The sequence below is a fragment of the Vidua macroura genome, chromosome 20 (genome assembly GCF_024509145.1).
Source record: "Vidua macroura isolate BioBank_ID:100142 chromosome 20, ASM2450914v1, whole genome shotgun sequence".
Classification (NCBI taxonomy): domain Eukaryota; kingdom Metazoa; phylum Chordata; class Aves; order Passeriformes; family Viduidae; genus Vidua; species Vidua macroura.
Genome location: NC_071590.1, coordinates 9,581,400 through 9,606,192, shown reverse-complemented (window position 1 = coordinate 9,606,192; position 24,793 = coordinate 9,581,400). Strand labels below are relative to the sequence as shown.

The following is a 24,793-nucleotide window of genomic DNA, read 5'->3' as shown; positions in this document are numbered from 1 at the left end:
GAGGCCGGGCCGAGGGGCGGCGGGGAGGGGACGGCACCGGCGGAGGGGACCGGGCCCTGCCGGGGCCGCGTTAAAGAAGGGGAGAGAGGTAAAATAAATAAATAGATAAGGCAGATAAATAAATAAACGACGCGCTGGAGGGGCGAAGGGTGCGGGGAAGGAGCCCGCGGACGCCGCAAGTGCCTCCGCGCGGGGTCCGTCATGGAGGTGCCCGCCTCACCGCCCGCTGCCGGGGAGGGGGGGGGCAGCGCGGGGCCCCCCACACCCCTTCCCCCCGCCAACCTCCGCGCAGCCTTCCCGTCCCCTCTCACCCCTCCGCAGGGCCTCGTCGTAGCCGAGGAAGCCGATGCGGGACTCCTTGGCGCCCATGGTGCCGGCTCAGTCCATGGCCGCGGCGGCGCCCGCCGGAGCCGCTACCGACGGGGGAGGGGGGGCGGGGCCGCCCGGGGGGGGCGGGGGGAGGAGGAGGAGGAGGCGGCGGCCGCGCGCCCGCCCCGCCGCCGCCGCAGCCTCCATCGCGGGTCACGTGGGGGGGGGGGGGCGCGCGCCGCGTCACGTGGAGGCCCGGAGCGCGGCTGTGATTGGTCAACGCCGATCACCCCCCCCCGCGCGCGCCCGGCGGCGCCGTCGCGCGTCCCCTCAGGGGCGGCTGAGGGGGAGCCGCAGCAGCGCTCGGGGCTCTGCGGCGCTGCGGCCGCGCCGGTGCCTCCTCGGCTGCCGGTTCGCTCCTCGCCCGCAGAAGAAGGAGCTGTGAAGAGGAAGGACGTAGCTCTGCCCCGGCAGAGGCGCTTCGGAGGGTGTCGCTTGCGAAAGCTGTCAGCGCTTCCTGTGGCGCGCGCCGGCGAGAGGAGGAAGGTTGCGGTGCGATGGGGCCCCCGGCGGAACAGCCTCAGGCTCGCTCCTGTGGGAGGGTGAGAGTCGCAGCACCCTCAAAGTGCGCAGGGAACAGCCCCTCAATCCCTTCGATCCTCACAGGGGATCAGCCCCCCAAAACCTCACAGGGATCATCCCCTCAATGCCCTCAAACCGCGCAGGGAACAGCCCCTCAGCCCCCTCCATCCTCACAGGGATCATCCCCTCGATCTTCACAGGGGATCAACCTCAGCCCCCTCAAAGTGCACAGGGAACAACCCCTCCATCTCCTCGATCCTTACAGGGATCAGCCCCCCAAAACCTCACAGGATCATCCCCTCAATGCCCTCCAACTGCACAGGGAATCAGCTCCTCACCCCCAAAAAACTCGTAGGGGAGCAGCCCCTCAGCCCCTCAAACCTCTCAGGGCACGGTGGTTCTCCTCAAAAAGTCCTTTAAGTCGCAGGGCTGCAGGCATGGGGTGACAGTAGGAGGTTCCTGTTCCATTAAAATGTCTTTTCACTGTCTGAAACAGAAACACGGGCTGAATTGTAAAAGGATAAAACCACCCCTGCCCTTTGCTGTTCTCCAGCATGTTTGCTTTTAGTATTCAGCCCAGGACTGACACAGAATGGGAGGATTTCCCAAATGGCTTTGTTACAACATTAAGCCTGGTAACCTACCCTGGGTCACTCCCAAGCAGAAAATAAGGAGTTTGAAAGAAAACACTGATTTCTAAGGGCAGCTTGTTCCAAGGATTGTTCCTGTGCTGAAACAAAGCCTGTGAAAACACCAGTTGCGAGTCATTCCCTAAGTTACTGTTTCCACACAGAATGATCTTGCCACATCAGAGCTGCAGAAAGGTCAAGCCGGAGTTGCTTTCTCGCTGATGTAAGTTCATGCGTAGGTATTTTTATAGCAAACATTCCAAACAAATTTCATATCTGATATGCAAAGCCAGGAATGCTGCTTACAGGGACACGGGCTCCAAGGCCAAATTTCTCCTCATGTAACCCAAGGGCAAACACACTACAAGTGAAATAAGCTCCATAAAGCTTCCTTTTATCTTTTCTGATCTGTTTTTTTTATCTTAGATTTGTGGCATATCAAAAAAAAAAAAATAAAATTCAGCCATAAAATCTGCCACAAAGAGACCTTTTACCTCTCTTATGAGGATGAGGGGGAGAACTTCAGTGATTTTTAAAAATATAAATTAAATTGGTGGAAATATACTTCACTCATCAGCCACTGGTTATGTACTTATCATTTAAAGAGTAAAGGTAAATGTAATGTAAAAGTAGCAGAAGAATAACAGGATATAAGCTCCCTTGAGATTACATAGATATAGATATATATAGATATAGATATATATCTCCTCTTATTCCTACCCTACCTTTACATATCTCTTCTTAACATAGTTCCTCACCAAGCAGCTTTCAGTTTAGATACAAAATAAACTCTTTAAAACATTTGAGGATGAATTCAACAAACATGGCAATGTGTCAATCAAAAGCCTAAGCTGGCAATACCAGAAACAGCTGGAGAAATCTGTTTTATCTTGTGATTAAATGAAATATTCCATGGCATCCCTAGAGCCACGCTCTGTTTGTGATGGATCCCTTTCTTAAAGTATTAACTCTCAGCTGAGATGATGGGGTTTAATTCCTGACTTGCCTGTCGTGTTCCTGCGTGACCTTACGTCCAGTAATAATATTTTAATGTTTTGGTTTCTCCTCTGAATTACAAAGATAATGACCAAGTCCCATTTTGCCTGGAACGAGCAGCGCTGGGACACAGCCAGCCCCGAACTGGCAGAGCAGTTAGAGAAAGCAATTAGAGCAGGAAGCAGCTTCAGTGGTGGGGCAAGGCAGCTCCACACCAATTCCTGCTGGATTTCAGGCCAATTTCTCCATGATTGTTTATCCTCAGGCTCTTACTAGAGAGCAACAGCCAACCCCTGAGTACCAAGGCTCACCAGAGACCTGACACAACCCTGCCAGGCCTGTTTTGTCTACACCCAGCAGTGAGGGACCCTGCCAGGACAACTCTGACCCGATGCCTCTGCAGCCACCACAGTTTGCAAAATTATTACATTTTTATCTGTGATGTCAAGACAGAACTTCTGCTTACAGTTCACACAAACCCCACTCTCAGGCAGTAGAGATTATCAGGCAGCATAGGGGGTTTAATGACAGCTAAATCATGAAAAAAAATGAATGACTGAAATTATAATTACAGATCAGCCACCAGCTTATAGTCACAAACAGCTGACTGGGTATTTGGTGCAAATGAAGAAGCAGAACCCTCTAGCAAGGAGTTCCTTCCACTGTGGGAAGGAAAAGGGATTGGAGTGATGGTTCTTAATAATGGCTAACATTTCCTATAAACCACAAAACCCAGACTTCTTTCTGAAGAAAACATATGTCACTTTAAGAAAAACCCAACTAAAGTGGCATCCCTCATGTCCCAGAGGTACAGGCGGTGTCCAAGAACCAGCTGAATTTTGTTTGAAGAGCACTTCAAAATCATTTACTGGATCCATTGTACACACGGTGGCCTGCACCAAATTTAATCACAAAGATACTCTGGGTTGGAAAGCCAGGCTGGAGGCTCCCGATGGCAGTGCCTTTGTTCAGATTAAATTAAGCATGTTCTCAAAGGCACTGAAGCAAGAACCCAGAGATGTGTGTGCTAACCCTGGATTAGATCTGGCAGTAAGTTTTTACTGAAGCCTTATTGGGGAGCACAAGATTAGATGTTGCTGCTATTTAAATGCTGTGTCAAAGGTAAATCAAATTAAGATACAGCAAATTTAGACTTGCATTAAATGAATTGAGCTCCTCTCTTGTCACAGAGAAGTGCTACGTATGCAAATCGAACTGGGCACGTGTCCTTTGGATTGCTCGAATTTATTTAATTATTCGCTAATCAAAAACTAATTCACAAGCACTTAGCAAATATCTTTAAGTGTCTCTGCATCGCTGTCAAGGATCTGAGGCAAAGCAGGTATTTACTGCTGCACAGGAGCAGCGGGAGCCTGGCAGCACAGCGGCTGTCGGGCTCTGCCAGGGCTGCTGCAGTCCAAGGCTGCAGGGAAAAATCCACAGCCTCCGGCTCCTGCTCAGCCCACAGCAGGCAGCTGCAAGGAGAAGGGCTTTGGAGCCGCACTGGAAAGGCCTGAACTCAAAAGGGACGAGCCAAACAACAGAGGAACTGCTGCAGCGACTCAAAAACACTTCTGAGAAGAGCACTGTAAGGCCTTAGGATTTCCTGATTCATGTTCACTAAAACAAGCCAAAAATGCAACTTTGTTGTCGGCCTCTAAATCGGTGCCTCTTTCCCCAATACCTGTCTCCCCACCCAGGGATATTGTTAATTTAAAGGACTCTTCCTGGCTCTGGAAAAACACAAGACAACTTTTACCCCTTCCTGCATCAGACAGCCCTGACAGGACTGTGGCAGAGCACATCCCAAATATTTGAGAAGAATAGAAAGTGGGAGAGAGAACAAGATGCAATAAGAGGATTCAATCAGGTCTGCAGTGGTCAGAACTAAATGGTTTCATATCTAATTACAGGGAACTGGTGAATGAGAAAAATACCCCGAATCATTATCTGCCAGTCTGATTCTGAGGTTATCAGAGAGAGAGGAAATACAAAAGGCTTCCTCAAAGAACAACAGAACAATATTCAAATTGAAACTTCTATCACATCCCACATTTTCTAGGAAACAAGCGGCTTAGAGTGGTAGCAGAGGGTGACAGGTTTATATGAACTCTGAGGAAATAGAAGGAGCAGATTCTTACCAGGTCCCTTCCATTGTTGTAACCTGTACTCTCACACTATTGCTAGTATGAACTTTGTAGTAGAATACTGCTGGGGAAAATGAAAAATTTAATTTAAAAAAAGATTTTAAAATTACATTAAAGTCATCCGCCTTGTTGAAGGGACATGCTAATGAAGGCAGTGCTCACCAGGGCTGCAATGTGGTGTAGCCAGGAGATTCTTGGGGTGTGAGGATTGGGTTTTTTTCCCTCATTTCCAGTTTGAGGGCACTTGTCTTTTCACACCTGCCCTAGAGATCCCCTCTTCCCAGTACTCTTGTGACTTTTTGAAGCAGCTGCCCATCTCCACCCCTGCCCCAACAGCCAGGCCCTTGCCCTGGCATCATCCCCTGCTGCTTCCCGGCAGCAGCAGACACCTCATCCCCTCCTTTTTCCTGGTGAGTTCCAAGCGGGGCGGGGACACAGGAGAGAACAGCGCGTCCCTCTGTCCCGGAGGGCTGAGCTCTGGTGACAGTTCAGTGCGGGGGTGACAGCCACTGCTTCGCAGGCAAAGTGACAGCCCTGCTCTGCACACCCACGCGTGCCAAACGCCAGACCTGTACATCAGGTTGTGGCAGATACGGGAACGGGGTTTGGACAGCACTGCCCAGGCTCCAGAAAAGGCAGCAAGGGAAGCAGGAGCATCCCTCAGACCTCATTTGAGCTGTGGGCTACCTCTGTTTAATTCTGCCTCCTCTTTATGAGAGAATTAATGAATGTTTCTGCTGAGCCACTTACCCCTGGATGTTTGTGTTCAGGGAGCCCGTGACAGGTTTAAAGCTGCTCAGAAGTGCTGCTCACATTACTGCTCAATCCATAATTTCAGCTCCTGTTATTAATAGCGGGATCTCCACAAACCAGGAAAGTGAGGCACGCCACACGCGTTCACAGCTATTTTAAGGTTCGTGGGTAAGTGGTCCCCCACTTTTCCTGCAGTTGCCTTTGAAAGACAGAGAAGAAAACACCATAAGGCACCCTCCACTCTTGATATTCTCCTAAGCAAGGCTTCCCTGTGCGTGGAAGGGTGGCACAATCACACTTGAGGCCCACAAAGAATGGTGACAAACTCTTCTTTCCTGGCAGACTTTGCTGATGCTCCTCCAACCCAGGAGTAACGAGGTGCCACAGCTAATGGCAGTCACGAGGTAAGTGTAATGCCTTGGATATTTATAAAAATATCACGTCCTTCCCGATTTTCTATCAACCTGTTTGATTATGCCTTATACAGGGAAAGTGTGACAGAATTAATCAGCCTGCTGGAGTGCACACTAAGGGAACAGATGAGCTTTGGCAAGGCTGTTGTTAGCACTGAAAAACTGTGACAAAAAAGAGGCAGACTGCAATCCAGACACGTGTCATTCAGGAAATGAGACATGCTATGATTTATCAACGTACCAACAATTGATGGGAATAGAGATCTCCCATTTCAAAGTGTTGTTTCTGTGTAGATTAAGAGTAGTATCTGTCATCAGGAAACAATGGGAGAAGAAATGTATTTGATAAAAGCAATTCTGTGCTCTCTTGTAGACAGCAACCACTGTAGTGTTGGAATGGAGGTAGAGGATTTCTCTGCAGTTCCATCCAGGGCAGTAAAACCACCAGGGTTGTGACAAGAGGAAGTGCAAATAATTAATACCAGAAGATCAAATGAAAGGAGTGGCTTTGCAAGAAGTGACTAATGTTGACTCTGCTCTGGGAAGGCCCAGATTGCGTTGTGGAAAGAGGAGCTTGAGTGGCCCCCAGAGCACGGCACACAGCGGGCAGGGACTCGGCTCGGTGGCACCACAGGACACCTCTCCCCTGCAAAGAAAGAGCTGCTTGCTTCTCAGCTCAAAGGCTGCTGCTCACAGCATCCCCAGCACTGCAGCAGTTTGATTGTTGTGTACAGAGAAAGCAACACCAAAGCATCAAACACAGACCAACTTGGGGAACATTTTGCCAGCGGCTGATACAGTGGGAAGCGCATCTCAAAACAGCAGGGCAGCAGAGCAAAACAAAAGCCACAGAGCCAGAACTGTTGTGTCATTTGGCACATCCTGGCACTTCCCTTAATTCTGCTTCAGAACTTGCAAGGGAAGGCCAAAGCTTCTTATTTGCTAATTAGGGTTTTACACGATTCAAACACTGAACAAAGGACATCCCCAAACAGAAACCTGCCAGCCTTCATGCCCCTGCCAACAGGCTGATGTCTCAGTTCAGTGCTCTCCCAACACAGAGTGAAAGAGCTCTGGACAATGGCATATCCAAATGTGCACACACACACATTTTTATGCTAGCATGCACACATTACCTCTGATCAGGTTCTAAAAGTTCCACCTCCCTGTTTTTGTTAAGGACAGACACCCTACAGACAGAGGTGAAACAGGCATTAAAACAGCAGACCTCTATTTTATGGTGTCAAATGGCTAATGATAGTAATTAAGGATCTTAAAGTCCCTTATCAAGAGGCTTTATCTAAGATGGCTTCATGCCTGTAATCAGAGTCAATGAAAAACTGTTTGATAAGCCAAGAAGGCAACTAAAACAGTCTGATGAGTTGCCATCTGCTCAAGCCACCCCACCCCCTGAGTCCAGCAGTGAGCCACTGCAGGACACTGACAACCAGGTTGTTTTCCTGTCCTTTCAGCTGAACACTCGGTGCCTGTCGATGTGTTCCAGAGGACTCCCAAACCCAAACATGACACACCACTGGTCATGTAGCTCTGACAACATTTTGCCTTGCCACTCTTGTGGATTGATTGTGCATGTGCAGCAAGGTAAATCATTAGGGGTTAATCAGAATTTTGCCTACCATATTAAGTATTTGCATGTATATTTATTTTATAAAACGTATGGTTAATTGATCCATAAAAGCCTTTGGTACTCACTCAGCCCCTGGGTAAAAGTCCAGCTACTCCTAGAAGAGCTTTAGACCCAGCAATTGTAATAAAATTTAGGCCTGGAGTATGGAGTAGACTCTTGAGCAGATTCTTAGCAATAGAAGACAAGTTCAGGGTAGATGAAGGTTACCAAATTGTCACAGTTTGAAAAAGAAAATTGGTATATTCAAGGAAGGAGCAATTTGAAGTTCTTATAAAGCACTTGGACACCACAATGATGGGCAAGAGTTTCTTTACTCATTTTGCTTTCTCTTATCACTTCCCAGCTGTTTCTTCCACTTTCAGGTAGTTTCAATTTATCCTTCTATTTTTACCCACACAGTTCACTAACAGCCTTTGAGTTGAGATTCTTCTGGCTTTAGTGATGAGGTGCCAGCTGTGCATCCCTGCAAGCTGGTGCATGTACGACCTTGAAAATTTCTGGGAAGCCAATCAGGAGGTGCTCTCAAAGAGTTTCCTATCTCCCAGAGAGCATCTCTCTGTTTTTAGCTTTAGATATATATCACATTAGAACATCCAGAGCATCGTGCAGACATTACCCAGCTAATGCCAGCCCAAACCCCTCCCAGCCTGTACCCTGTTATTGCCTAAGTAACAGCTCCTCCATTCCACTGAAGCCAGCCCAGGGAGTTCTTTCTGCTTCCTTCTCTGCAGGAATATTAAACCAGAATGAGAATGAAGAGAGCTGTTCATTTTATGTCACGGCAAGGAAACTGAAGGTCTTCAGATCACACTTTCTCCTCAGTCTTTTAATTGCAAAATTATACTTCAAGATTTGACACAAGTTTCTCACCTCCCTGTTTTCAAGCTACTAGCAAGCAAAACCAGACAAAAATGCTTCTTTTTTTTTTTTCCTACTCTGCAAAGCCTATTAATTTCAGATAGGTGAAATATTGCTAATTAGTACCATATTCTAACAGAACTTGTGATTTTACAGTGAGCTGTCAAACTAAACCAGATTAAGGGTCAGAATGTGCCAATCTTTTCATTGTTGTCACTTTGTGATTTATGTTCCCCCTCAACATGTGCCCTGCCAGGTTCTTGGAGCCCTTGGCTAGCACTGCTCAGCTGCTCCACAGTTATTCCTCTCACCAGATCCAGCAACAAGACATTCACAGCACACTCTTCTCACATTTTCTCTAAGCATTAGGTACAATAGCAGAAATAGAAATTGGAGATTTAGAAGCAAGAGACACGGGAATCTGGGTGGAAACAGATGACTAACAGAATTTTTGCTAAATAAAAACATGAAAAGGGGTAAAAAAAGGATTCCTGAGCAGACATAATACCTTTCTTTTTCTGGATAAGCACTAATCTAGGCCCTGGAACACTCCCACGTCTAGATATGATGCTTAGTAACATTTTTCTAATTTCAAATTAGATTTTAATGAAAATAATGGGAATACTCCTTAAGTTAGAATGAGACTTCCTGTGGTCCTCCTCCAGGTCCCACACTTTTTACCTTTGCCATGAGACTGAGATTAACTCCACAATGCTTGACCAGCAGTGTGTCATGACCCTTCCCTGTCATCCCTAGAACCATCCACAGTGTCTTTCCTTTTGACTAAACTTCACCTTCCAAGATGGAAATTCATGCCCTGCCTCAGGACAACACCCTGCACAACAGGATCTGAGCATCTAGAGACCCCACAGGGAGTTACATAAGCAATAAATCATCAAACCCCATTTTTTGTGCAAATTAATGTTCTCCAAGTTACTCCTGCCATAAACTATAAACAGCAGAATATGCACTTCTTTGCATTCCAGCATGTTGTGGGAGATCATAAAGGCACTTAATATATTATTTAAGCCATTTAAACGAGATAGCACAACTGCTGTAATTAGCAACAGTTCCAAATCCCCATATGCCAGACAAAGGCTCACGTTCAGCATTTCCAGGCTGGTAGGAGGGAATCAGATCATCACAGAAATGAAATCCATGCTCTGCTTTTTTTTTCCTCCTGCCAATCTCAGTAGAGCCTACATTTCACTACAGCTACTCCCCTGCACCACCATACAGGAGACCCAAAGCATAACATAAAGAAGACTGCCCTTTTTGGGGCTTATTTTAAGAATAACAGACTACTCAAAGCTTTAAGAAAGAGAAATGAAGCCACTTCTCTTGACAGCTACATTCTGCAGGCTGGAGGGGAACTTCCCTGCTTTTTCCCTTGAATAAAGCCAAAATACAACAAAAGCCAAAACTTGACTTCCTCTAGAAAATCCATGAGCTGCAGTCAGTGTTAAGTGGGAATTTAGCAGCACTGCAAGCAGCAGCCACCCTTTGTGCATCCAGGGTCAGGCACAGGGCAGTGTGACAGGAGGCACAGGTATGAGAGGAGAGAGGCAGGACGAGTACGCAAAGGGCAGCAGTGACAGCACAGAGACGAGATCTGAATGCTGCCACCAGCCTGAACTTCACTACCCCGTGGAACCCCAGGACACATCACTGCCCAGAAGCCTCATCCCACCATGTGCTCCCTGGAATTGCAGCCAGTTGGACACTCCTCTGCAAAGAACATCGCTGGGACAGACACCAAAATCTTCTAAAGGAGCAGGGAAAGGAGATACAGAACTGAGAGCCTCTGCCACCAAGGGGGGCTGTGAAATTGGGAGTGCCATGGCTCATGAAGGGGATATGCCATCCCCTGCCCCATTCCCCAGACAGCACCTACTGGGAAATGTGTGCCAGGCTCATCATTTTCCAGGCTTCTCTGATTCACTGGGGAGAGGAAGTGACCAAGGCTGGTATCACCTAGAGAGTTCATATTTCATCATCCAAAAGATTAATGAAAGAAGTCATATTATTTTCAATACAAAGAGATGCCCAACTTGTTACAGATTTGATTTTATAAGTAGCACCTAAGGGATGGGCTCATTAACATCTCATTAATAATGCCTATTTAATTTGCATAAACCCCTAAAAACTTACAAAGCACGATAAAAATAAAAGCCTTTAACTATTCTGTTTCCCACAGGCTGCAAGTTGAAGAAGTGTGGAGGAAGCTGATAATGCTCTTTCAGTTCCTGAGGACTTCAAGCTCAGTTACAGGACATTAGCAAACACCAACAATCAGCTCACAAACAGCTGGCTGAGAAGTTGAAGACAAACATCTACAGAACCATTGAAGCATAAAATTGTGTAGGAACACCAGCACCAGAGGTTGGTCACTGGTACCTTTGGGCACTCTGGAAGGTTTGGCTGCCTGTGTCTCCCAGTCTGGGAGCACTTGGAACAACCTGATTTTGCCAGAGGTGGATAAAAGAGATGCAGATGTGTTTATGGTTTCCCCACACCACTGGTCACCAATCACACTTGTGTTTAGACCACATTAATTGCAAACAAGTGGTTAAATGGGCAACCTCCCTTCAGGTACCAGAAAGGAAGTCCTCTGGCAGTTCAGATGCCTCTAATGATGCCACACAGAAACAATAACTGGCCCAAATTCTCTTTCAGATCCCTTCCCCTGACACAAGATTTGTTAACTGAAGCCAATAGGCACCCAGCTGCAGAGAGAAGATGATCTTCATCACCCTTAAGCACCAGGAAAGGAATTTCCAGATGGAATTAGCAAAGCCTCCACCCCTACAGTCCAAGCAGTTGCTGAGTATCATTAATCATTCCATCAAATGGAGCATTCACCACCCTCCTGGTAAGAGCAGGTTGCTGGAAAACATTCCTCATTACAATTCCTATTTGGCATTGCACTGCAATACATCTGGCAACAGTGTTTGGGGTTGATGTTTAACTAAACTACATGTACAGGCAGTTGGTTTAAGTACAATGCAGAATACCTGTACATTTATCTGTGTTTATCAGCTCTCCTTCCTGTGACCTATTAGTACTTAAATACCATATCAGATGCCTGCATATATTATATACACCAGACTCACCACACTACACATGGTAATCATGGTAAATCTGCCCAAAGCAGCAAATAACAACCAGCAGCAGACACAGAACACCTTCACAACTGCTTCCTTTTTGGCTCCATGCCTACTCTGCACTGCAAGAGCTGCTGCACCAGAGTTGGTTAACATTTGCACTTGCACAGCTCCTGGAAGATGAAGGCACTCAAATAGAGAAATTAATATTCACAGGAGAGCTGTCAGGGGAAAAGGAAGAGTTTTCCCTAAGGTGCACTGTTTCAGTACAGTGTGTTTGACTGGCACTTGGGCTCCTTTCCTTCACAGGGAGAAATGGGAGAGGCATAATCTGTTTGTACTCTGATTTTCCCCATCCAATTAGAACATCCTTTCAAAGTATTCCTGTTGTAGGTAGGCAGGATAATCTGATAGATTTCCAGAGATGTGGCCTGTCTTGTGCCACCTTCCAGCAGGAGAGGCTTCCCAGGAGAAAGCAGTGTTGTCTCCCAGAGGAGGGGGAAGGACACAGCCACAGGCTTCTCACATGCCTGATCTCGCAGGAGTGAACCAGGTTGATGGACAACTTCTAAATACAGCAAGATCCTCAGATGAAGGCTGGCCAGAGAAGTCCATCTGTGCCTCCCTGCCTTTGGCTGAGCTCTGAATGCAGCCAACACTGAAAGGGAGAACAAAGCCTTGGATTTGCAAGGGGACCTCAAGGCCCTCTCAAGCCTCTGCAGAGCGAAGTGTACACATGATAAGCCAGGAGAGCCATTCCATGCTGCAGTCACATGCCATGTGGAAGCTATAATCTCACAAGGACACAGATATGGCCATGCAAATATGGGTTATGCCTGTGCTAACATCCAGCTCATGTCCCTGGAGCTCCTAAATGGCTTTAATCTGGCTGCTAATGCAGGTGAAAGCTTGTGCTGGAGAAGCTTCATTTCTCCTGGCTCTGATCAGCCAGGAACATGCTACCCTTTGGCACCTTGACTGGAGAGGTGAGGACATAAGCTGGCTACTCCTTGGTTTCAGTGTTTGCAGGTGAGGAGGAGAGGAGCTGTCTGTCACAGTGGGGACAGGTGACATGACCTGCAGGCAGCAGGCACAACGAGAGGGTGGTTGGGAAACCAGCTGCATTTTCAACACCCCCTTCAACCAAACCACTTCTAACAGAGTCCTCACAACAACCAGGCTGAGGCAGCACAGCTACACTCACAGCTATCACCTCTGCTTCCCTCTGCACAGTTTATCTTGTGTAAAGTAACACCTAACACTGTCAAATCCTAGTGTGGGTTAAACAATGGTAACATACCTCAGATGGTCCAAGCAGACCTCACTGCAAAGTTAGCAAGAAATTGCCTTTGCATCTGCTCAGCACCTGCCTGTGAAAGGCTCCTGCATCCAGAGCTGACAGCAAAATTCAGACAAGGGGCAGGAAGAAAGCAGACACAGGAGGGAAAATGCCACAGACATCTCAAGGGGGAGGGCTTGTCTTAATGGATTTTTGTCATTATTGACTTCAGCCATGAGTAAAAGCCAAGCTTCCCTAAGACAGCCTGAGAACAAGAACCTGCCTCTGTTTTAAGACCCACCTTCCCAAGGTGATACCTGCTCTGGGCATTTGGCTCAGCAAGAGCTCAGCACCAGCTGCACGAGGAATTCCTGACCGAGATCATCCCAGCTTCTGCCAAGAGCAGTGCTGGGCCTGAGAGACCTCAGAGAGAGGGGCCTTTGTGCAGCCCTGGGACAACTGTGGGTGCCAGAAGCGACCTGGCACAGGAGCACAGCTGAGTCACAGCTGCAGCAATTGCACCAATTGTCCCAGGGACACAACAATTGCACTTGTCTGACTGGTCAGGCCGTGACGGCAGCACAGGGCAGTTCTCTTTGTGAAAGCATTTCGCCTGGAAGTAAATTTCCATAACAAAATCCCTTTAACTCCAAGCCTTTCCAGGCTTCTCCCTGGCAGGGGCAGTTTACTGAGAGATGTCATGCAGGAGAAAGAAATGCCACTGCTGTTGGCTTTCACCATCACCTGTGAAGGAGATAACCCTGAATCCCCATTACACTGGGATGGAATTCAGGTCTCAGCTCCAGCCAGCTCCCCTAAGAACACCCAAGGTGCAGCCCAAGGTCCCTGTTCTCCATCAGAATAAAAGGGTTTTTTTCCCCCCATCAGAATAAAAGTTTATTTTTTGTGCAAAGGGTCTGTCAGTGGTTACACTCCCAAGCCAGACCTGAGGAGCAGAATGAGGAGGAGGATGAAGTTTGTACTCACCTGCACAATCCACATCTTACCTTCTGGTCTTTGGGGAAAATTTGTCTCCCTCTTCTCAGGATGGACACAAAGCAGCTGCACAATCTGTAAAAGCACATCAAGACCAAGCAAATGGATGAGAAAATGGGAAATTTAATCCCCAAAAGGTGTTCCTGCTGTACTGATTTAAGGGAATGACCATTCCCTGCAGCATCTGTGGCTTGATCCGTGTCAAAGGAGAAGCCTGTTACTGGGAAATCTGTTTATCAGCAGTACTTTCTCTGCTGCTCTGGGTGGCTGAGTGCTGTTTACAGTCTTTAGAGCTGTTTGCTCATCCCATCTTCCAGTCATGCTTTACAGACCCAATCTGATCCATAGCTTTATCAGATTCTATAGGAATTAAACTTTGAAACAGGCCACAAGATCAGGTACAGCCTGGGTTTGCCAGCAGTGATCTCTGTGCCTGAGCATCACCTGTACAAGGGAAGGAAAGTACAGCAAGTTCCCTGAGAACACAAACTCCAAAGGGTTAACTCAGAACCAACCATAAACATATCTCCTGAGCAAAGGCTGGGTGCACCAGGAAGTTCAAAGGTCCACAAGAAACATTAAGGAGTTCATTAAAAAATAATTGGAATCAGATACACACACACACACACAAAAAGTGTCAATTAAAAAATTGTTTCGAGGAAAACAGGGACTACTTTGCTGGGTTGCTGGGACATTTGCCTGCTTCACATTTAGAAGGGAGCTGTGGTCATTTGATAGCTGGCAGTGATAAGGCCACAAAAAAGTGTGAGGCCACAGCTAAACAGCTCTCTCCTCCAGCTAGAGAGAAAGGGGAAGCCAGCCAACTTTTGCCTTTAGTTTCCTGGGGAAACAAAACCGTTTATTTCTTTTTAAGGCTGCGAGAAGATATTCCACCCAGGAGGGAATCAAACCTACTGTAAAGAAAAACCCAAACCTGAATTCCTGCTGGTAGCAGAGACACCCAAGATTAGAGGAGAGGCATTAAAAGAGCAACTGGCAGCCCAGGGAGGCAGGTGGTGACAGATGCTCCTGCTCCCTGAAACTTGTGAGGGCTGCAGAGAGGAAATTCAGCTCCATTCCCAGCACAGCCCTTCCCGCAGGCCTGGGACACCACCTCAGCTAAGGACAAACCCCACTGCCCCCTCAGACAAGTATTGAAAAGCAAAAAATCCCCCAAACACCCTCCCATCCTTTTGCTCCCCTAAAAAACCACCAGCAAACGCCACAGCTCCACACCTTCCTGTAGAAGGAGGGAATAAAGGCCAGGGCAGGTGCTGGGTGCAGGATCAGCCCCGGGGGGCTGTGGGGATGCCGGGGATGCTGAGGAGCATCCAGCGAGGCTGTGCTGGGGCCGGGAAGGGCCAGCGGGAGCAGTGACAAACCCCGCCGTTATGTAACGGGTGACAAATGCCTTTTGTTATGCAAGACAAGTGGGAGAAAAATCAGCATTTTGCGACTCCATGCTCGAGCACGAACAACAGGCTACGGCTCCGGGGGGCACCGGCACCCTCCGAGCAGCAGAAATAGATGCCTTGGAAACGCCTCCTGATTCGAATGAGTCAACAGAAAAATACGGAATCAATATTTAATTTTAAGGGATTGATGTTGTCAGCACGGTCATTTGATAATTTTGGGGGCTTTGTTAAGGAGAGAGGCCAGTGGGCAGCCATCCACCAGCCTTGCTCAGCAATCATCTAAAATGAGGGATCTACATCCCCTTTGCTCAGCATTTGAGGTTCTAGGCATTTTTTAAATTAAAAAATTAAATTGGTATTAATATAATTTTATAATAAAACGAATAAACCAAAAAGCCACACACATCTGAATTTAAGCACTGGTCCCAGCTCTGTTTTACACTCGGTGAAAATCCCAGATCCAATTCTCAGCTTTGAGCTAGAACAGAGAATCCTCTGCCCTCTCCTGGCTCCTGTACGTGGTGAAAGCTGCAGAAATCAGCCTCACGTCTCGCTCCGGGAAAGAAATCAGGCTCCTGGGCTCTCTGAGACCCTGAAAGCGTTTGGTTTAAAAAATTAAAAATCCAAGCAGAGTGACCTCTGGCATCAGGAAGGTCCTTTATCCCCAGGGACTGCCCGAGGGATGCGCAGCTCCCCGTCCCACCCTGCTCAGCGCAGGGACCAGCGCCACCCCCGCCGTGCTCCCAGTGCCACACGGCGACAGTGACATCCAGTGGCAGCGCACACCCCTCCGCATCCCCCTGCTCAAGCGCAGCCACCGAGCAGCTCCCCGCAGAGCCCGGAATGCCAATTCCCTGTGCCGGGAAAGGTCTGCGTTTGGGCAGAGCGGGCAGGGTGGCACCCAGGGAGCAGGGACAGCACGGCCACACGGCTGGCACTGGCACTGCCAGCACGGGATGGAGCCCCGCGTCCCCTGCAGGGACAAACCCAGCACAAAGACAGGACGTGTCACCCCTCAGCTCATTGCTGCTGCCACCCCACAGGGCCCAGGTTAAGCAAGAGCTGTTGCCCAAGCATGAGTCAACCTGTGGTGCTCGTTCACATTAACACCTCTGAATGTGGGTTTATGTTCCTTTTTTTTTTTCGTTTAAGCAATTCTGCTGTCCTTCAGAAAACTCAAGTTGGCTCCAGAGCTCACAGGAAAAACGCTGAAGCAGTTTTAAACCAGTTGTACCTTCAGGAACAGCCGGGTCAAAGAGACTGTCACCTCCAACACCTGCAAGGTCACCACCCAGCAGGGACAGGTGAGGCACTCACACAGCCACTGTCACACTGCCACCGAGCAGGCTGAACATTTTCCTGTTCAGGGACAGGTGAGGCACTCACACTGCCACTGTCACACTGCCACCGAGCAGGCTGAACATTTTCCTGCTCACACAGAGCCTTTACACCTGGAATTTTTACAGAAGAATGAGCAGGTGCAGATGTGATCAGTGCTGGAGGAGCTGGGCAGGTTGAGCTGCTGTCCCAGACATGGGAGCAGGGAAAACAGCAGCTGGAGAAGCTGCTCCAGCCGGGGAGGGAGCGAGGAATGAGCCATCGCTTTGTTGTCAGCTGCTGGTAATTAGGGTGTCCCTACCTTGCAATCTGGATGCTCCAACATAGTTGTGGTTTCCTCTGGACCCACCCCGGCCCAGCCACACGTTTGTCTTCCCAAGAAAAAAATGCAGCTCGACCTGTAGCAGGGGTGTTTGTGCCTCCCAGTCCCTGCACTGGTTACTCCAGCACCTGCACACCCCAAAGGTGGAACGAGACAGGGACGGGAGAGGCAACTGCTGACAGCACCGGCTCTGCCACAAACAGGTGCCACAGGCTGCCCGGGGAGGAGGATTTGTCCCACATAAACCTATTTTCAAGCTGCTAAAACACAGCCACATGTCCTGTGGGAGTTCTCAGGCACTCAGAATCAGCTCGTTTCTCATCTCTTTTCTCCCCAGTCTCCCTCTCTCTTTACCTCTGAAACGTCCAATCTGGTCCGTAACAGCTCAGAGGGAGCGCTTTAAATATAAATAGGTAAACTAAAAGTCAGAACCCAAGAGCTGCCAGACAACGTGATCCGGGAGGCTGAGTAGGAGTCCCTCAGTGCCCTGCCGGCTGCGCGGCTCCGGGCGATCCTCCCCCGCCTGGCTGCTTCCCGCAGGGCTGGGGAAACAGCAGCCAGCCAATTCCTACGGAGAGAAAGGCACCAGGGACACAAAACGCGTGAAACGCCCCAAATCAGCGCAATTGAAATGCAAGGAACATCCCTTGGGGTTGGGATTGCTCTCTGGCCAGAGCCTGGGGATGGGCCAGCAGAGCAGCCCGCAGTTCCTGCTGCTCCCCTGTACTCCTAGTGACAAGGCAGCTGTGGGATGCAGCCACAGAAGCCACCCAGTCAAACCCCCAGGGGACAGACTGGGCTCAGCAGGATCAGTTCTGCCTTCCAGTTACTTTAAGGGGTTTTTCAGGTTCCCAGACACCGTCAGAGAGGTCAATGGAAATTAATCAGTACAGCATCCTCACCTGAACAAAAGCAGAGAATCCAGACTGTCTCCATGGTTTCCCAGAACCACAAAGTCCTGCAATACTTGCAGTGTCATAGCAACAAGCTCCAGCCCAGCTAAATGCAAATTCTCTTCTTTTAGACCATGGGATCTTATTCACGATGATCCTGGAGATCCCTAAGAGTTGGGCATCAACACCAAGACTGGATTAAGGCTCTGCAAGTACCAGACCTACCTTCAGTACATCATTCCTCTTGTATCACCCCAGTCACGGAAGAGCAGCTTTTGGAGGAAGCAGCAGCTGCTCCTTTCCTTGCTGGGCCAGAAACTCCTCTTCCAGGGACTTGGCAGGGCTGGATCAACCATTGGGCTTGATGATCCCAAAGTTTTTTTCCAGCCTGAATGGTTCTGGGATTCTGAATGACTCTGGCTGGGCTTTGGAGTTGGCCACATGATTCATAGTTCAATCCAGGCTTTAAGGAAACATCAGAAATATCAATAATTTGTCCCAGAAATCTTTCAGTCTGACCAGCAAAACCCCAAAAGATCCTTGACTCCCACATGCTGGAATGGGACAGCTGGGTGGGGGCTCAGTAATTGCCTTCACCTCTGAACCCAAGCAAGAAAAACTCCCCTAGACCCTTTTGGGGGACCATTCTCAGAATCAGGACAACAGATTTCCTTTTTAAATGTGGGTCCCATCCCCAAACCTGGGCAGGGGCCGGGGATTCCTGGCTGTGCTGGCCCTGCCCTGGAGAGGCTGTTGTGTCTCACCCTCGCAGGGCAGCAGAGCAGACACTCGTGTGGGGCAGACCTGGATCTTGAGGATTTTTCCCTGGATAACAGAATAGTGCCTCCAGCTAAAGGTAAACCCGATGTCAGAGTGCCTGTGGCTGCTTTGGGAAAACACTGTCTGCCCTCAAAGTGTCACACTGGTTTAAGAGGGAACTGAGCAAGATTAAAGGCTGCTCAGGACTTGGATTATCCCACAATTTTTCCAGTAGGACTTGAGGTGACTTAGAAGTGACAGGAAAGCTCTCAAGGAAAACTGAGCTCTGCCAGAAATAACCTCAGTTTCCTGATCAGGTGATGTGGGCAAGGAGGAAAGATTTCACCTTCAGGGGTTCCTGCTCCAAATAGGATCAGAAAATCTTTGGAATAAACTACAGGATGCAATGTTACAGGGATTGCCTTTCCTGCTGCTGCATTTTAGAAGATGGCAGAGGCAGCTGGACTTGCTCTCCCCAAAAATCAGCAGAACAGCCTCATTCATACCTCAGTTTTCCCTTCACCTGGGCAGAACTTTCAGGGTTGTTGTTGTTAATTCTTCCTTTACACCAGCAAACAGAATTGCTTTGGAGTCTAGTGTTGTTGGCTTTTTCTTGGCAGTGTAGATCCAGCACTCCCCAGTTGTCATTTCCCTGAGGAAGAATTGAGAAAGCTGCAGGAGCACACACAGGGGTATCCATTTCCATCATGGAATTCAGGCTACAGGAGCAGAGCTGGCACTGCCACAGCCCCAGGGACTCTGGGGTCACCCTCGTGAGCCTGGCCTGGGCTCTCAGAGCCAGGGGAGTGTTCCAGGGCGTTTTGCCTTTAAAAATGGAAATCTCAGCCCCGTGAGACGAAGGGAGGCCTCTGCACAGCTGGGGAGCTGCAGGTCACACAAACCTGATGGTTTAAAAATAAAACCCCCCAGAAATGCTGACTTTTAACCCACTCTGTGCTCAGGCAGCCACACGAGGTGCTGCCAGTGCACACTTGCAGGAGAGAATTTGTGTCCCCTTGTTTTTTAGGGGGAAAAAAACCCAAGCAGCAGGGAAGGATCTGGGAAGGATCCGCATCTTCCAAGTAGCACAGGCTCCCCCCTCCCATTGTCCACATTGCAGAGGTATCAACACAAGCCCCATCCATAAGGATTTACCCCAAAGGCAGGGATTTCACCTTCTCCTGGCAAGGACAGGCACTGCGGGAGGGAAGTTGTAACCAATTCACTGCAGATACTCCAGGCTGCGGGAACACTCTATTTATTAGGTCAATATTTCATTTGAGCAATACAGTTACAGAATATCACAATGCTGGTTACAAACAGAGGATGGCTCCGTGGGCACAAAGGATGGCAGGGAGAAGTGGGGTACGAAACCTCCATCCTGACACAACAGGGAGGGGGGGCTGCAAGGTCTAGTAATGAGCAAGATACTTTTATATAAATGAACGTGGCACTACAGGTGGAAATTCTGATTTAGAGGTGGGTTTGTGTAAGTAGTTCAATTTATACAGTTATACAGTTCAAGCAACATATTTTTCTTTTTTTTTTTAAATGCTATTAAATTAAAATCCCCTGTAGTTCAATAAAGTATAAAAATAGTACTGAACCTGGTAATATTCAATAAAATGTAGAATTCATTCACATCATTAAGTAGTAAAGAAATTGTAAAGTTGTAATTACCATGGCAACATTGCTTCCCAGAAAGGAATATACAGAAAAGTTACACATATGGTACCTGCGACGAGTATTTAGCGATCCAACACTGAACTTGTGCACCACAAACCAAGTTTCTAAATATCTCTATATATTTATATAGTATATATCTTTTTCATCTTAAAATTTACTTTTGAAAAGAAAAAAAAAAAAAATGTGCACTTCAACAAACTCACTAAGGCCACTCATGCTATAGATACCGAGGATTGCAAGGAGTAGTGGAATACGAGACCCTAGAGCACACACTTTACACCACCCAGGGACACCTGTGTCACTGCCCAAAACGTTCCTGAGATTTAGGGACAAAAGCATTCCCAGTGCTGCCAATTCTTTGTAGGTATTGGAGTTTATTTCTGCATAAAGGAAATTTCCCCCACTTCTCCCCGAAGCCCTCCCGGGGCCCAGTGGCACAAGGGCCCCAGGCCAGGAGTGTCAAACACACCCCACAGTGCAGGGGCAGCTTTGAACTGAATTTTCTTATAAGGGAACAAGGACTTCCAGATAAAATCAGGTTCTGCACAGGCAGCAGAAGGAAGGATCTGCTGAAAGGTTGGTACCAGCAGCACCTGCCCTGCACTGCCTGAGTCCAGCCCATCCACATCACCCAAGGGAGGTTTTGCCAACAGCTTCCCCCATTTGAGGCACAGAGAGTTTTCCTTCCTGTGCTCTCCCACACTCAGGACTGAAAAAGGGAATGAACTTCAATGTGCATTTTGTACCATGAGAAGCAGCAATGGCACCTCGAGCAAACTCCCCCCTCACTGACCCAAACAACCTCACACAAAGTAAAATATTGAGGGTTTAACTTCATCAATAGTGAAAATAATTTACCTTAAAGTGACACCCGCGCTCACCACTTGCACCCAGTGACTCTGGGGTGATTCCTTTACTCACCTTCAAGGAAAAGATGCATTTCACAGGACTGCCCTTTCACTGCCAGCACCAACAGCCCCTGCGTGGGCACGTTGTGCATCTAGAAATGCCAACCATTCATTCCTGGATCCACGTTCCACCTGCCAGGCCCCAGCCCAGCACTGACCCAGCCGTGCACGGAAAACCCGCCCTGGGCTACGGCAGGAGGGGAGAGAGGAGCCACGGGGCGCTGGAAAACCCCAGAGGGGAACAGAGGGCACTGCAGCCCCTGCTTGCAGCTCTGCCGGGGCAGAGCGGGGCAGGACTGGAGTCTTGCTACAAGATCCACCCCAACCAGTCCTTTACCTGCCTCTGGCACCACCCCAGCAGCTTCCCACTCCTCAAAAGCACCGAACAAACTGTGAGAGCAGAGAGAGCGACAGAAACAGCGGCAGCACAGCATCCCAGACAGGCTCCAGGGGCCAACACAGAACTTTCCAACAGCTCCACTTGGGAGACACGGAACCAAACCCCACAGGGTCAGTTCTGTGCCATCCCAGCCACAAATGCAGGTCCTGAGCAGGGGCAGCAGAGCTGTCCCAGGAGGCAGCAGAGCTGTCCCTGGCAGCTGCAGCATCATCCTGCCAACCCACCATGCTCCAGCAGCGTCAGCGATCAGCCACAGCCAGAAGGGACCTGCCCCAGCACGATGGAGCTGCAGGGGCAGCTCAGCCCCAGCCAGGATTCGCTGCAGGCACAGGAGGAACACGCTGGAGCCCTCAAGGATCACCACAACAGCCCCTGGCCAAGTCCTCTGCCAAAGGGATTCCCAGAGAGCATCAGGACCTTCCTTCCTGCCAGCCCAGCCAATGCCCGGGGCAGGCACCGCGCTGAGGCAGCTCTGGGGAAGGACACGGAGGAACGGCCACCAGAGCTGGGAGCGGGGTCACCAACAAAACAACTGCAGGGATGGGTTTGGTTCTGGAAGGAAGCACGGCTCTTCCCCAGGCTGCCCACACCAGAAGCTGCCCTGACCTGAAGGCAAACCATGAACAAGGACACAACCAGGGCTGGCACAAGAGCAGTGGGTCACACAGGCCACTGACTGGTGTCAGTCAAATAATGCTCCTCATCCCAAACACACCTTTGGGATTCCTTAGCCAAAAGCTGGAGACCACAAGACTGGGAACATGGAGTGGGTAAATGACCTCCAGCCCATGGCAGTGTAAACCCATGTACCCAGCTGGGAGCACTAACACTTCTGCAGTACAGAATCACTCAGGTTCTTCAGGACAGCTTTAAGCCACTTTCCTGCCCAAGTCCTGACACTGTTACGAACTTTGTTTAACTTTTAATAGGACTTAAGAACTCATAAGAACTTCATAACTTGTCAGTGCCATGGGCATTCAGGGAGAAGAAGGTTTTGCCTTGTATAGCTGAATTTGTCTGTAGCTCCTACACAGTCAAAAACAAAAACTGCTATAAATAAATCACATTTTAAATCCACACATAACTAAGTTGGATTTTCACTGAGCAGCTGTTGCAGACACACTGCAGTTAAGTCCTAATACCACAGGGGGTTTTATGCAAATACTTCTTTTCACCTCAGTGAAGATATTCGAAGTATGCAATCATTAATCTGCATTCACTAATTACATCATTGCATTTAAAAGTTGATATTACTCAGCCTTTCCCCCTCAAAAAAACACTTGAAGGCACCAGAATATGAACTATTGGCCTGTAAAATTTCATTTCTTAGAAGAGCCATTAAGCTCCAAGTCATGTCCAAAACCTCTGTTTCTTCCCTGAAGATCATCCAGCACCTTTCCCTGCCACAAACCCCATAAACCAATGAAAAACCAGACCCCAAGCAGAACATCCAGTCCCAGTCCCGCGGGAAGAGCCGGCCCAGCCCCAGCAGCGACTGGCCAAGGTACAAACCCTGAAAAGAGGGGGAGAGAAACCCCCAAAACTGACAGAACCCACAGAATCCCAGATCCAGGGCACTGCTGGTGCCACTGGCACAGCTGAGGGAACAGCAGCGAGTCGGTTCTAGTTTGTGGTACACAGACTTTCAAATATTACCCAACATTAGGAAATAAAACAAACCCCAAAACAACACCCGAACCCACACAACCACACAGCCCCCAACAGAAGAAGAATTAAGACAAGCTAGTGAGAGAGGCATTCTCAGAGGGTCTGTACAGCTGAGCTCTGCTTCGTAAATTAACGTAAGGAATCAGTTTCTGGTTGTACTCTTGTTTAATGTAGAAATGAAGCATCACAAAAAAAAAAAGACCTGTTGTGCTTTTTGGCATTTTTCACTGACCCCTGCGAACTGTACAGTAAGTTGTGTTCTCCAGAAACAGAAAATGGAACTGGATTGGAATACAAAACTCTTCACTGGTATAAACACGGTATGGCCTCTGTTAGCAGAGAAAGAGCCCGTGGGAGAGGAGAGGAGGAGTGGCTGCAGCAGAGTGGAGCGTGTGGAGCTGCGGCACTGCCAGGAATCTCTGCAGAAGCTCACTGGGTACAGACAAACCATCAATTCACTTCCTAGCTCTGGATCTATCACATGGATATCATTTGCACTGATCAGACACCTAAATGAGAGAGTTCTACTGTCAAAGTGAATGCAGGGGCAGAAATATTAAATTAAAGCCACTGGTCCAAAAGCGGTTTCTAGCAGGCTGGTCCACTGTGGTGTCCTGGTCCTGCTCAGGGGAGCACTGGTGGTGGCACCAAGGACACTGTGGGTGCTGGTCTATGGGATCTGTTCTGGTCCAGTTCAGGGCATCCACAGCAGCACAGGTGGCACTCAACGAGCGGATGGTGCTCTCCAGAGCGGGTCTTTGCCACTTTTCTTGGTAAGGCAGCAGCCAAGGCCAGCACATCCTCCCTTTGCTGGCTATTTACCATGAACTTTGCTACAATGATACAGCAGCAAGACCTTTCTCCTACAGCTCCTCAGAGTACAGCTTTTGTTCTCTCTGGGAATCAGCAGAAAGCTCTCGATGAAACCTTCCATCTGTAATAAGAATGCAACTCTTTTCAACTCAAACAGTTTTATTTAATGTTTTCTTGCAGACTTTCTGCAAAGTAGCTTCTTTTGAAAGAAGAGAGAAAGAAGGGGTTTTTTTTTGGGAATACCAAGTTAAAAATGTGAGCCGAACTAAACATGCCATACACATGCTGAGAGGAATTTAACACACATTCATCCGTATGGGCACTCTTCAGTAGACTGGACCAGTGTTTCAACGCAAATTCCAGCCCCCAGAGAACTACATGGTTTAGATTTCACAGTATGACTTTTCCCCCTGTAACCTGGGGGAAAAAACCTTAACTGGTTAATTGACCAAGTTCTTAGCTGCTCTGTCCGTCGAGGCTCTGAGACATCAGAAAAGACTGGACCACTTCTTCCGTGGACTGGGGGCTGGTGCTGACGTCCTCCAGCGCATCCGTGACCGAGAACTGCCGGTCCCGCAACCGGTTCCAATTGGCCAAAATGTTGTGGTACTCAAACACCTTCTCGTAATTGCCAATGGAATTGTACAGTTTAATGAGACCTCTGTAATCGTATTCAAGTCCACTGTATCCTTCACCAAAAAGCTTCTTTCCTAGAGAAACCCAAGAGAAAAAAACAAGTTGAGAGGTAAAATATCCACGGGCTGCATCTGAGTTATCAGGTTATTTTTACCAACAAAATTTGCCTTCATTCTCCATTTATGTTCTAGCCACAAAATGTTGTCTAGAGATTAACAGCCAAGTTATTTTCCAAAGACTT

The 24,793-nt window shown here is 48.5% G+C and overlaps 2 protein-coding genes and 1 long non-coding RNA gene across 14 annotated transcripts in view; 1 reads left to right on the top strand and 2 right to left on the bottom strand.

Moving 5' to 3' along the window:
* USP32 (ubiquitin specific peptidase 32) overlaps positions 1-418 on the bottom strand; it is a 63,251-nt gene extending 62,833 nt beyond the window's left edge. For all 4 annotated transcript variants that reach the window (XM_053995605.1, XM_053995606.1, XM_053995609.1 and 1 more), the window contains exon 1: positions 312-418. In XM_053995605.1, coding sequence (XP_053851580.1) covers positions 312-369 — 58 coding nt within the window. In that variant the 5' untranslated portion in view covers positions 370-418. The remainder of the gene's footprint in view (positions 1-311) is intronic.
* A 198-nt stretch (positions 419-616) lies between these two features.
* LOC128817290 (uncharacterized) overlaps positions 617-24,793 on the top strand; it is a 27,344-nt gene continuing 3,167 nt past the window's right edge. The window contains exons 1-7 of one of the 9 annotated variants that reach the window (XR_008440155.1): positions 617-911; positions 1,593-1,743; positions 5,759-5,820; positions 7,302-7,431; positions 8,209-8,273; positions 10,533-10,717; positions 11,012-13,631. This is a non-coding gene — a long non-coding RNA (uncharacterized LOC128817290). Of the gene's footprint in view, positions 912-1,592; positions 1,744-5,758; positions 5,821-7,301; positions 7,432-8,208; positions 8,274-10,532; positions 10,718-11,011; positions 13,632-16,281; positions 19,701-24,793 lie in introns of those variants that run through there. The other 8 variants (XR_008440154.1, XR_008440153.1, XR_008440157.1 and 5 more) reach the window with 8 other exon arrangements.
* The window catches only part of APPBP2 (amyloid beta precursor protein binding protein 2), a 23,024-nt gene continuing 17,914 nt past the window's right edge, over positions 19,684-24,793 (bottom strand). Inside the window, exon 13 of the mRNA XM_053995687.1 lies at positions 19,684-24,626. Coding sequence (XP_053851662.1) covers positions 24,373-24,626 — 254 coding nt within the window. The 3' untranslated portion in view covers positions 19,684-24,372. The remainder of the gene's footprint in view (positions 24,627-24,793) is intronic.